A 14153-nucleotide genomic window follows, 5' to 3' on the forward strand; every position below is an offset into this window, starting at 1 on the left:
ACAATTTCTCTCAAGTGACCCTCAGCTTTCACCGATGAGAAGGGATGTGTGAAGCATTACTTTGTGTAGTGTCATGCAATACACTTACATACCAGTTCTGTGTATGTGTATTCACAGTGTATACTGTACAATATGTTGTCCAAAATGCATTATGTTACACAGGAAAAGTTATTATAGTTCTTCTCGCTACCTCTTCTGTAATAAAGCGTGTACTGGAGCTGGAGGCCAGGGAACCGCTCCACACATTCATATACCTTGATGAGGCGGGTTTCAATCTGGCAAAAGGTAGAAGACGTGGAAGGAATCGCATTGGACAGAGAGCAACCATTGATGTCCCAGGCCAACGAGGAGGGAATATAACTGTGTGCACAGAGAAAATGGCGTCCACACCCATATACCCCGTCTTGGTCCACAAAACACACAACATCTGCTGACTTTTTTAGACACTCTTTACAGGAACATAATCCCTGAGAATGAGAGGGGTCTAACTGGAGACCATCTAAATAAGCATGTTGTTGTTTGTGATAATGTGCGTTTTCACCACTCTGATGTTGTCAGACAGTGGTTTGCAGCACATGATAGGATGCTGGTGGAATATCTCCCTCCCTACTCACCATTCCTAAATCCAATAGAGGAATTTTTCTCTTCCTGGAGGTGGAAGGTATATGACCGGCATCCACATAGCCAAATGACCATGCTAGTGGCCATGGATGCAGCATGTGATGGCAGAGTATGGATTCGCCACTCGAGGAGATACTTTCCTCGCTGCATTGCAAGAGACGATATTCGCTGTGATGTAGATGAAACTATGTGGGCAGACAGAGAGGAACGTCTGGATGTGCATGAATGATTTACAGTACTATGTATGATGTATGTTCAGTTCCAATATGTACTGCAATATTGTTTACAGTTGTGCACAGCTCTACCCAAAGGGAGTTAATGTTTGTTATAAATAAGGCTGTTTTTATTGCATTTATTCTTTTGCACAATGCTGTGAACAAATTAGAAATGCAAAGAGCATATGCAGTACAAATGTGAAACATACAGATTCAGTGTCTTGTATTCAAATACCTCACTAAATACAGTGATGTCTAACTTTAGTGTAGTTTTCAAATGGCTGTGCAAATAGTATATAGTGCTGTCTTGAGCATTTTCAGGAAGTGTCACCAAAATCGGACTTTTTTTGCATTGGAAAACCTTTACAGAGTAAACTGTCATAATGAAAACATGACTAAGCCATTTGACTATCTTGTTCATAAACAGTGGTGTCAGGAGTTTTCATCTTGATGACACTGACACTTTCATTGAAATGAATACTTGCTTTTGAGGAATGAGCTATCCATTTTGAGCAAGTGACACGCTTTTGCAGGTTATCAACTAGGTTTTGCAGTTAGTACTAATTGTTGTAAATAGTGGTGTGAGAAATGCACCAAAGCGACTAAGAAAAACTGTAAGAACATACTGAGCACTCTTTCTCTCTTATATTGTTCATCTCTTCCACAGTACTTTGCTCCATCTTCAAAAAAAAATGAATCCCCTTGAATCGATCAGCACAGAAGATTGACTTCAAAATCTTTAGATAGAAATATGAGCGGAATACACGAAATGGACAGATGGAAGGAAACAAGGAGGTATGCTTACTTTGATAAGGAACAAGAGGAGGAAAAATATGCACATAGACAGACAGACATTTATTTATTTAGTTTGTTTACACATGCACACGCACACACACACACGGATGGATGGATGAATGGATGGATAGATAGACACAACAGGTATACAGGCATACAGATAGATTAGACAAATAGACAGACAGACACAGTAGATAGATAGACAGACAGACAGACAGACACAGTAGAGAGATAGACAGAAATACAGGCAGATACTTAGACAGATAGACACCAATAGACTGACCCAGTAGATAGACAGACAGACAGACAAAGAGGACTGAAAGACAGACAGACAGGCATACACAGTATATATATAGATAGATAGATAGATAGATAGATAGATAGATAGAGAGAGAGAGAGAGAGAGAGAGAGAGAGAGACAGGGAGGGAGGGAGGGATGGATAGACGGATGGATGGATGGATAGATAGATAGACACAACAGGTATACAGGCAAACAGATAGATTAGACAAATAGACAGACAGACACAGTAGATAGATAGACAGACAGACAGACAGACAGGCAGGCAGAAAGACAGACAGATAAGAAAGACAGACAGACTGACAGACAGACAGAAAGGTTGGCAGGCATATAGATTAGATAGATTAAAACAGAAAGACAGAAAGGTAGACAGATAGATAGACTGACAGACACAGTAGGTAGATAGACATATAGACTGACAGCTCTCAATACAGACAGACAAAAGGTAGACAGACAGATGAATGGACAGAGAGATACAGTAGATAGACAGGTAGACAGACAGCTTTCAATACAGAGTTCTTTTATAGAACAGCTCCTGTTAAGAGAGTCTGAACTTCTCTGATCTTGACCTGAAGTCACCCAGAAAACTGTTAGATATATTTGGGAGGAGAAGGAGAATGCATGCAGTCAGTCGGTCGAGGAGAGTTGGGTGTTGTGGGTAAAAACATATGAATCATTAGTGAGCCCTGCGGCTTAGCAGTATGAGGTATGAGAAACACAAAGGCCAGGGAGGCTCTCGCTGTGCAGCCTTACATAACATATGCCAGAATATTCACTCATTTAGGAATCTGTTGTTCTTTGTCCATCAAAACACAGACCATAACTTTAGCTTTCAGTCTAAAGAGTACCAGGACAGCTCTCCCAAAATGACTGGCTTTCTTTCTTCAGTGAAACATTTTGGTTTTAAACAGTGACTGGAGTTGCTGGGTTTCAAAATGAAAGAGATATATTTGTGGGCTACATTTAAAGTATTCCTAAACTATACGATTGAGCAACATAACAAAATTTAAGGTGTACCAACTGAAGCTCCCATATCTCATTTTTGTCATATAGGTGAAATCACATTACCTCATTGTGTCACTAACGTCAATTTTAGTTTGTTATTTTAATATTTTCTTCATGTGAACTTCAGTATAGTCAATGTGAGATTATTCTGGAAGTGAACTGTTGTGGATCCTGGTACTTTTACAGCTGTTTTCACAATTGGTTTGCTTGCTTTATCCAAAGCTAAGTTTAATCCCCATCACCCCCCATTCAGGTAGATGTTTTATAGCACTGCAGTGTTTGGCATAGAAATGTGGAACATTTGCGTCATCATCGTGGCCACCGCAGCGAGTCCTAGTGGCGGCTGTTTAACACATAGCAAGGTGGCCAAAGATGGTAAAAATGGAAAGTATTGCTACCTTGACTTCAAAAATTTGTCCTTTTAGTTCTAACTCAAAAGAAACACACCAAACAAACAAAATTTAACGTCAAACAGACTCTGGTCCTCTACAGGATTAATGTTTACACTTTATTCACATGGAAAACTTTATATGGTTTGTACATTTTTGACAACCCTTAAAATTTGTATCATATACAATGTTCCTGCTCGAAATATTTCTCACTCTGGAACCACAAAGAAAAGTGAAAAAAGACGAGTTTTTTTAAGTATACTTTATGTAGTAAGTACTAATATCATTGCACCAGTAGTATAGTTTACTTGTATTGTAAAGTGTACTATTTCCAGTAAACTGGCCCACTGTTTTAGTTTATAGAAAAATACTTTTAATTATAAGTGTGACAGTATAAACATTCAGTACACGACTAATTAACAACTACATTTTTCATTTGAACAGCAACTACACTACAAGTGGACACAGAGGTATACTGACAGTTAACAAGTTGAAGTATGCTCTCTCTCAGTAAACTACTTTAATAGTTTAATACTTCAAGTATACTTCATAGTTCACTCTATATGTTTTATTGATATTATATTTATACCATATAAACTTGTAACTTCATAAGACAGTATGTGAAAAAAGTATTATTTATGCTACTCAACCAAAGTAGTAAACTCAACTACAAACCACATCATATTAAAATATCTTTAATATTATACTTTTATTAGAATAAGACGTATATCACTGACCATTGCATAAAAAGTATACTTTCTTATTTTTAGTTTACAAGAAGTGTAGTTGGTTAAACTTCTATTCAATCTGGAATGGCAACTACAAGTGAATGGTCATTGTACAGTTGAAGTTGCAGCAATGTAAGGGCGCAAACATAATCACAAATTTAACAAAGAAAAGCAAATACGAGATCATTCCGATCCAACCACAGAATACCTCTACACTTCTTACAGTATGTAGGCAGATGAAGACGAAGTCTGACCTATTTCAACCCAATGTATGAAAAGAACCCATGCAAAAACCTATGGAAACTATCAAATAAACGTCAAAAAATTTGATGCAAGTTTGTAATCCCTCATTGTAATAAGAGTTAGTCAGTATGTGCCTGTAGGGTGTGCACGTGGTGGGAAGCCATTACTGAGTGTAATTAAAGTCTGAAATCTCTTTTTAGCCACCCTGCAGTCTGGCCGTCTGCCTCGCACTTCTCTCATTTCCTGCGTCTTATTTCCGCCTTCTGGCCTGTGCTGACCATCTCCAAACCTCATCACTCCTCCTCGGCTGATAATGGAAAGGTTGGATTCACGTTACCGAACCGTTCTGTCGCAATGAATCAGTCAAATCGTTTTTTGCTCGGTAAATAGCGGGTGACACATTAACTGCGTTTAAGCTAATTATTGTGAATAATGGCCGATCGGTTTATTTTGGTAAGAGGCTAATTCAATTAATGTAAGCAGAGGTGATTCATTCAGTTTTTTTATTAGCTTGTTATTAATCAAAGAGTTGCTCTGTAATCACATTTGCATGTTTTTCATGTACTTCCTTCTACTCGAGGTTCAGACTCATTTGAACACCTTTTACTGAATTGCTTTGCACGGCAATGGCAAATCTGGTTTTGTTGCAATCCATTGCACAAACACTGGCTAAAACTGTCACTTTCTGAACTGTGCTAATAGTTTTCAATAGGTAATGAAATAATCGTCTTGCCTTGTTTACCACCATTTATTGTCTGTATTTCTCAGATTGCCGTCTTGGCGGAGAAAATACAACGCTTCCTTTGAATTTGGCAAAATGTGGTATCTCAGGAGGCAGCATTGTTTTTATCTTTCAGAACAGCCTCCACATCGACAGCAGGCTGTCTATATTGCTGTCTACATAGGGAGCTCACTAGGTCTGGGAATTGAGTGCAACTGTGTTTATGCATAATAGACAAATAGTGAATCAACAACAAAAAAACACAAAGTATATTTCTTTATTCTCTTAAACTAACAGATGTGAAAATCCATCATCACATCTGTTTAAGAGAGTGCAAACATAACAAACTGTAGCTTAAACATTGCATCCCTGTAGTTTGTCAGGAAGTGACATCACTCACCAGTTTGCGTTGGCACCATCCGCAGACACCGCACAGCGCCACCAGCCATACGACACACACGGTTAAACCCACCGACACCAGGAACACGCTCAGAGACAAAGAACCTGCGGAGAGAGAAGTGCTTAAAACGCATTTTAACTGCACCACAGTAAATAGAAATGAAACAGACCGTGCGAATCCACGATAATGATCTTATCTGAGTCTGAGTAATAAAGGGCCAATATTCAACACTTTTGTAGTCTTTTATTTAGTTCATCTAAATTGTATTTATAATGTCATGCTGAGGTGAGGAGATCAAGACGGGTGGTAAAAGCACATGGTTTTGAAGACCAGGACAATGAAAGACCTCAGAAGAGATCTGAGGTGTTTTAAAGTTGCGGTTTAAAGGAGCACGGCTGAAAAGTTGGGAGGTTTCATATATTACACCAAAAAACTGGGAGAGAAAATTTGACAGTTATCTGAGAACAGAGAAGAGAGGAAATTATATATATGGTGGAAAAAAGTCAGTAGTGGGGCGGAAGGGAAGAGAATAAATGAATTTATAACAATGTCTCTTAGAAATATTTCAAATGAGGGAAATTAGAAAAGAGAGAAGAGAAATGATATGTGTGCGCATGTGTGAGATAAGGTTATGTGAGTTGTTCTATTTTTATTTAATGCACGTAGCTAATAGAAACTGTGCTTTGTCAATTTCAATGCCAACACGATTCACATTGCATTCTGCCATGTGATTTAGAAATGCACCGATATTTCAGCCAATAATCGGTATCCACCCTTAAAAGCAATTTTATCAGGTCCAATTTATTCTGTCAATTAAAGAGGTCAAGAAACTGCAGTGAATGTGTCCTCTATCTATAAAACATATTAAGAACCATACCAGTTGTCTTTATATGAATTCATAGCTAGAAAGTTGAGAAATATTCATTTGCTCATTAGAATTGGTATCGGTAGATTTCACTCTGAATAATTGGCTATCGGTATCGGTGGAGGAATCGACTATGAGTGCATCTCTAAATGTAAGTATGTGATGCAATGCTTTAAGTTTATAAAATAAAATTTGTGCTATTTGATTCATTTCTATGTAAAAACGTTTTTGTATATTTTGGTGAGCATCATGCATCCTTTGCATTAAGTCAGCGACAGTGTACCGAAATGCATGATAACTCTGAGCCCCCCTTGAGGACTGCAGTAGGTTACCGACACAGCAGCGTGATATCTGCACACGTCTATGTTCAATAATATGCATGCTTGCAGTGCATCAGCCGAGAGTTAACATCTGTGCTCGCATGCTTGTGTCAAGAATGTTTAAGGCTTTAAGGTTTAAAAGGAGTAAAATATTCAACACAGTCCCTTCTCCTCAAGAGCCGTTACCTAGCTACAGGAATACAAATATCTGAAAAATAAAACTCAGAAAGAAGCTGTCTTGAAAAATAAGCATTATAAACACACACTTTTACTAAAGCGGAACCACAATGAAAGTCTGTAAACGTTTGCATTCGCTTGAATTCACTTGACTGTTTGCGATGCTTATTGTACCGTAACAGATAATAAGCCCCTTTTGGTCTAAAGTGTCTCGGTGGGGGGATATTTCCAATTGCTTCCTATTGAATGCACTGTTAGCAACTCTATTCATTTTGTCTGGCCTTTATTGTGAGAGAAAATCCATAAACAATGTGGAGCTATTGGGAAATAGGACCGGGATCTGACATGGGACAGACTCAAACTCAGGTCGTCTGCATAAGCACCATCTCCCAACGTGTCAGAACATCTAGGTAAATAGCTTCAACCATCACAAGTAATTTACGTCTGACTGTAATTCAATCTCTGCTCGAGTGTCTTCAGGATCGACTTTAATGGTAGTGGTTTAGCTTTGACATGTCATCGTGAGCCATGTCATTCTGTTCGGAATATATAAGGCAGTTGTGAAAATTAGCTATTCTACAATTACTTCAAACATGACTATGTAATTTAATCCATAATGAAATATTAATGTGAGTCTTTTATTTTTACCTCGGATAACTTAATGTTAAAGAGATTCACCCAATAATAAAAGTCATTTATTCAACCTCATTTGGTTCATAATCTGTATATGAGTCTGTGCTCTGTCGAACACAAAAGAAGACATTTTTATTATTTTACGTTCTGTAGAAGAAAGAAAGTCATCCAGGTTTGAAATGACACGAGACTGAGTAAATGAATACACTATAAATCCGGTTAAGTTGGCAATACTCAAACAATAATTTTTTTTTTTTTGAGTTTTAGAGGTCTTTGGTTTAAGTAAGCAGAACTTTCAAATTTTGATTACTGTTAAGTTAAAGTTCTTACCAAATCTTAGCAAGTGAGACTAAAACAATATTTATTTAATCATTTTTATGAAATGAAGTAGACAGAACTTAAATAAATGCACCAAAATAGCATTTTTAAGTTAACTAAACAAAAAATGTCTTAGTCTTGATAAAAATAAATCAAACACTTTGACTTATACAATCCAACATGAGCAGGAATAGACTGATCCCAGAACTGGCATTACCACAGTTCCTGCTCACTGGTAACATAACACATGTTACAGGTCAAATATAGCTTCGCAGAGCAGAAGCACATGCACCACTCTTCTAAACAATGGTTTTGTTAAGCACAAAACTGAAAATTATGTCAAACTCTTCAAAATATCTAAGAGAAGTGAACATTAAACACTAACAAGTCTTTAACTTTACTAAAAACATGTAAATAAATCATCTTTTTATTTATTTACTCTTCTAATGCAGTCTGACACAAAGCATGCTGGGAATTGGAAATCCTTCTTGACCGATTGTGTTGAATTAAATTGTTTAAATTATGTAAATAGAACAAGGAGTAAATCAATTGTTTTTAGTTTTAGTAAAAACTTCAAGTTAATCAAAAATAATCATTATACTTAATTCAAAAGTTTTATAAAAATGTATCAAATTAAGTTTGCATTACTTAATTTGTTTGATTATTTTTAACATATCGGTTTACAGAATAGTTTTCAATATTATGTGAACTATCAATTTAAGCAGATAATTTTGTACTGATAATCTTTAGACGTCCATCAAGTTCCATAAAACAAACAAGATGTTACACAACTATGTGCTAATGTAACACATCAACATATTAATAGTCATTATATAAACCAGTATCGGTAGATATCACAGTTTTGTATTGGTCCATCTCTAATATCATTATAGACACTCATCATCATATATGATGTTCTCATCCTATTTAGAAATTAGAGAACGTCACAAAGTCCAGAGATAAACCCATCACAGTCAGCTCTCTGACTCAGTGTCTGTGTTATTGATAACTGCAAAGATATAAATCCATAACCTTTGTCTGAAAAAGTGGCTTTGACTCCTCACCAGCAACTTACATTTGGCTGTAACTCAATCACTTTACTCATTCGTCTGGGACTGGGCGCCATGTATTTGATGGAGCACTTACAGTAGCGAATGTCACAGAACAGCAAACAAACGCAGAGACGCACCGAGCCAATGGAAAACGCATACTATCACCTGCACATAACATTCACAAAATACTCTTGCGGTCCAGCGCGTTTTATGTCACTGCACTGAGTGACAAATGGGGCCGTGCCACGTCTCACCAGACATTTCTCAACCGGCACAGAGAAAGATTCTGACAGGGTCGTGCCAAATAACTTACAAGATTATTTGTGGGTCAGTTCGGAAGCGAAGCCTTAAGAGAGTTCTGGAAACCAACTAAACTGTATACAGTAAATGCGTGTAACAGTAAAAAACGATTTTCTCAATAAACCATATGGTACGTTGAAATCTATTGGTTGAGCTTGGTATCACAGTCTTAATTCAAAATATTGGATTGACAAATTTAGCCAAGTATCGGTTCTTCTTGGATTCTTACACTTGTTATCAGAAATTATCTACAGGCACTCTATTGTTTGTGAAAGTTTAACGGAAGTTAAGGACAATCCACGAACGCCGCATGCAAAGTAGCGCTGTCTAGGTTGTCACTTTTAAACAGTCTATAAAGAACATATCTATTTAAGTACAGTGAAAACACAGCGATTTTTAGGGTTACGCCTACTTTAGATTCAAACACAAGGGAAAATGCCTTGCGCAAATCTAAAACCTGAACAACCTGATCTCATGGGAATTGGTAATTCTTTTAGTAGAAATCAAATTAATTTGTACATTGTGAATTGTACAAAAACATAATCTTACTATAAAAAAGTACTACTGAAGCACATCACTGGCATGAAAGCAAATCATTCTGAAATGTTCATAAAGTATTGTAAGAATTCTTGCATTTTTGTGTGATCTGCTTTCGCACCAGTGACATAAAATTATTATCGCTTTTTTTGCTAATAATCATTCCTTTTTGTACAATTTACATTGTAGGAATTTATACCAAATTATTATACGTATTTACCCCCTCATGAAATTGTTACAAATTCCTGTTTGGTCACTTAACGATTTAACATATTGTCTTTGTTTAATATAGAAAATTGCTGTTTCTTTTGACACCAAATTAAGAAATGCATGATGCAATTCATTCCTCAAAGCTACAAAAACCATTAAAATAATACGGATAAATAACAAAAACGGATTATCCTCATATCCCAGAAATGAACGGCAGTTGCTAATAAGCATCAGCATATTTGGAATAACCCCAAGCATACAACAGAAGCTTTACCGAATAGCGCAAATAGTCTTATTGATGTCCCCTCATTAAAAAAACAATCACATAGATGCTTGTGTGCGAGACCTCCCATTGAATATCTCTGATCACTGCCGCAGACAGTTCAGGTCATTAAACAAGACGCTTCTTTGTATTGTTACACAAACAGTCGGTATGAAGATAAAGATTGTGAGCTATTTTGAATGATGTTTTCCTCTATTTCGCAGACAGCTATGTTGCCTCCTAAAGATGTACAGATTGGACAGATCTATTACTGATGCAAATAGCTTTGGCCTTGATGTCACATTATTTATCATTATATTGTTTTCTTCTGCTTTGCTTCATTTTGAATTGAATCCTATCAAACTTCATCATAGCACTTAGTATTATATCATATCAAAAATAACTTTGTTTATTAAAAATAAAATATTATGATCCACCCAGCCTTCATATAAAGCGGAATCATGTTTAGGGTACCTTGTTAGATATATACCCATACTTTAAAATAATAGTAAACATATCAAATCTACAAAACAAAATTACACAAATGTTACTTTGGGAATTATGCTTTAGTTAAAAACACAAATCAAAACTGTTATATATTTTCGTTATAATCATCATTTGTCTACAATGGTTGTGAATACTTGGAGGACAATAATTGCAATTAAATTGAAACAAAAGTCCAGTTAAACTCACATTTAAAATCACACACAATCACATTTAACTTAATAAAAACTGCATTTTAGTTTAACGTAATTTAAAAAAATAAATAAACTCATATCATAAACTTATAAACTCATAAAACTCATTCATTTTATTTAGTATTTAAAATTGTATATTTAATTTTGACTTCATTATGCCATTTTGCTTCTCAAGTAAACGTGAATTAATGTAAGAATTTTAAGAAGTTTGTCCTTGAAAACAAGACAAAATTATTGAAGTATTTTAAACAGTGTGTGGTGCACCAGTTTCAAAGCCATGAATAATTCATGTACAACAACTGAAGTGAATGTCCCTAACACCAGGTAAAGAGAGAGAATCTCTGTGATCTTTAGAACAAGAGAGGATGAAATGGGATAAAGCCAGAGGGAACAGCTCTTTAAGTGTCTGCTGAAGATTAAGAGAAATATCTCAGAATCAGCACCGGAGAAAACAAGCAGGTTCAGAACGTGATGTCTGACACCGGCCGGTGGTTCCGCCCAAGCAGCAGGAGACAATCTGGATCCCCAGCAACCTACTTTCCAGACAGGCCGACAACGTTTGGAGCCATTTCACAACCTTTCATGTGTCTGCACAGCACGTCGAGAGGCTTATTTAAGTTCACCCGGGCCCCGGTTCCGTCCCCAAAGATCCAGCTGTCTGTTGCCGGGATCTATATGAGGAACGGCATTTTTCCTTTGTGACCGAATGTTTTTCCCTTCATACTTGACGGAGACAAAGTGTACAGCAGCCTGCTATTTTTACGATTTTATTTATTCAACCGTTATTTGTCCTGACAGGTCATTGGGAACACGTTACCTTTATAATAACAACCTGGCTAGCAATCTGAAACGCACTCGGCGGTGATGAAATGGATGTAATTTGCCACATGCTTCTCCAGGCCCCGCTCGGTGAGAAACGTCAGAGCCAATAAATGCAATCAGGATGAGCCAATCAGAGATTATGTAATATCGAGTTATGATGCCGGACAACGGCCGGACGGTACGCCTTTCCATCGAAAGATGATCGTATTACACTAAAGAACATAATCTATTTTAAAAGCCAAATGTCCAGCTGGGAATACAATAGTCCATTCTTCGCTCATCTCATTGAGCTGCCGTAGTGTACGTTCATTCCATATTTGAGATTGACAAACGCACTTGGCTGCTGATATGAGTGGTTGGCGTAATGTTTTTTTATGAACAGATATGGATCGGAATGGTCTGCTAGTCAACCATGACCTACATGATTTTTGTATTAGCTTTCACATTTTTCTAAGGGGACAAATGAAAGATGTTTTGCATAGAGGATTTTGCTGCTCATATGAGAAAGTAAAAATTGCCAAATGCGTCTGATTAAGGTGTGGAGGAAATGTATCGATCTATTTATACAGGGCTATCTTAAGACTAACTGGTAGCTTCTCTCACTTGCAATAGCCTTGAGTAACACCTGTTACCATAGCATCAGATATCAATATTATTATATTTTTTGGCCGGGTTTATATAATGCTGGTGCAGATCTCTGTCAGAGAGGTCTTGACCACATATCTGAGAGGATGAAGGATTCTTAACAGTTTAAAGAATAAAATCGTTCAATATGCAGGTCTTGAAATGTATCGTAATTCAGCCCTCCAAAGACAAAGTTCTATTGCCGTGACTTTAGCTAAAGTAGAGGTTAGCTGCCAGCAGACCATCGACCAAATACAAGACCATCAATGAGGCCAGATTTGTGCTTAGCCCCATGTTGACATGACAAGTACTGTACAGTCAAACACAGCTAAAAGTAAAAAACTTAAAATCTGTTATTCTAACATGGGTGTCACGATATACCGTGTGACACTGCAGCTGATGTTAAATATAATGATAAATGTCATTTTGTCCAAAGAGTCACAATTTTTCTCAAACTGCCTCCATACAATCTAATATTAAGAGTGAATTATTTGCCAAAAAAGAGAAAACACAACAAGAATGCTTTTAAAGCCAGAAGTTTTACATCCAATCACATGAATGATGTTAACACATATGGAAATCAGACAATGCCCCAGGAAATTAGTGTTATTCCCACAGATGTGGTCTTGAAAAATAAAAAAATCCCAAGACCACTAAGTCTGAGACCAAGACAAAACCAAGACCAAAGCCGAGACAGAGACCATAACATTTTTTATTAAGACCGGTCTCGAGTACTACAACAATATTTGAACCCATGACCTTGGCGTCGCTTGCACCACCCTATTTTCATACTTCAGAATAGATAATTTAGGAATTTTTGTTTTACTTCTGGCATTAAATCATATCAATGTCTCCAAATGGCATGTTACAAATCTTGCTTGTGTGGTGGGTGATTCGCTTGACTGCCTCATTCATGCGACCGTGACTGTCTGTGCTTCACAGCTGCTGTTTATTCAGACAAAGCGAGCTGATCAGACACAACCTGGTCGTTCGTGCGTGATTGACAGCTGGATTTACCGGCGTGGTTCACCAGCAAAATGCTGGAGGACTCCATCGTCTACATGTGTGAGGCCGGTAACTGATAGCATCAGGGGTTCCACACCTTTTTGATGAATGAAGAACAAGACACTAGTTGTTTGTTATTACTTGATAAGAATAAAAAAAAAATGTATATTGATATAGATTGCAGTTATAAAAGATCTCTAAACTAGTTTATCCAGGAGGTTAAGGTTTGGCCGGTGAGTAAAAAATGTCCTCAGTGTCTAGATGTCATAACTGTCATAGGAAAAAATTATTTGTTATTTTTCCTAACCGTCAACAGGCTGTCAGAACAAAAACACTGTGCCAAAGTCCCTTTAAAGCAAGTCAGTTCACTCAGCGGCCATTTTGGTAATGTGCCCTGGCAAACATTTTAAGTCATACAGTTCCAAACTCAACTGCGTTGGGGAGAAGAAAGACTCTAAGCTATAAACTCTAAGCTATAAACTCTAAGCTATAAACTCTAAGCTATAAATTGCAGAAAATCTATTTAGACTTTGAGATCAGGACTTATGATCATTCACAATTAAAAAGATCCCTTCATAAACATAACTCAGAAAACAAAACAAACATTTTGATGCCACTGACCTGACAAACATAAATTCAACGGACTGTTTCATCCTCTAAAGAAACTTCCCGACATGTCATTCCAGTAATAATAATAATGATATCTAAGAACTTTTTTCTCTGTTGCATTCTCACATATACAGGAACCCCTATAGTCAAGTCAGTTTATATTGAAAGTACTTTAACAATGCACATTCTTTCAAGTGTGCACATTCCAAAAAACAGCATCTTATGTTTTTCTTATGGTGGGTTTTGTGCACCACACAAATGATGATCAATATTTTTTGAGAAAGTTGTCGGTTATATGCTTTTAAG

The 14153-nt window shown here is 36.8% G+C and overlaps 1 protein-coding gene across 1 annotated transcript in view; it reads right to left on the reverse strand.

Annotated features, from left to right (window-relative positions):
• syt7b (synaptotagmin VIIb) overlaps nt 1–14153 on the reverse strand; it is a 117273-nt gene that overhangs the window by 68641 nt on the left and 34479 nt on the right. The window contains exon 2 of the mRNA XM_056752449.1: nt 5416–5519. Within this exon, the coding sequence (XP_056608427.1) occupies nt 5416–5519 (104 nt within the window). The remainder of the gene's footprint in view (nt 1–5415; nt 5520–14153) is intronic.

This window comes from Triplophysa dalaica, chromosome 1 (assembly GCF_015846415.1).
Source record: "Triplophysa dalaica isolate WHDGS20190420 chromosome 1, ASM1584641v1, whole genome shotgun sequence".
Classification (NCBI taxonomy): Eukaryota; Metazoa; Chordata; class Actinopteri; order Cypriniformes; family Nemacheilidae; genus Triplophysa; species Triplophysa dalaica.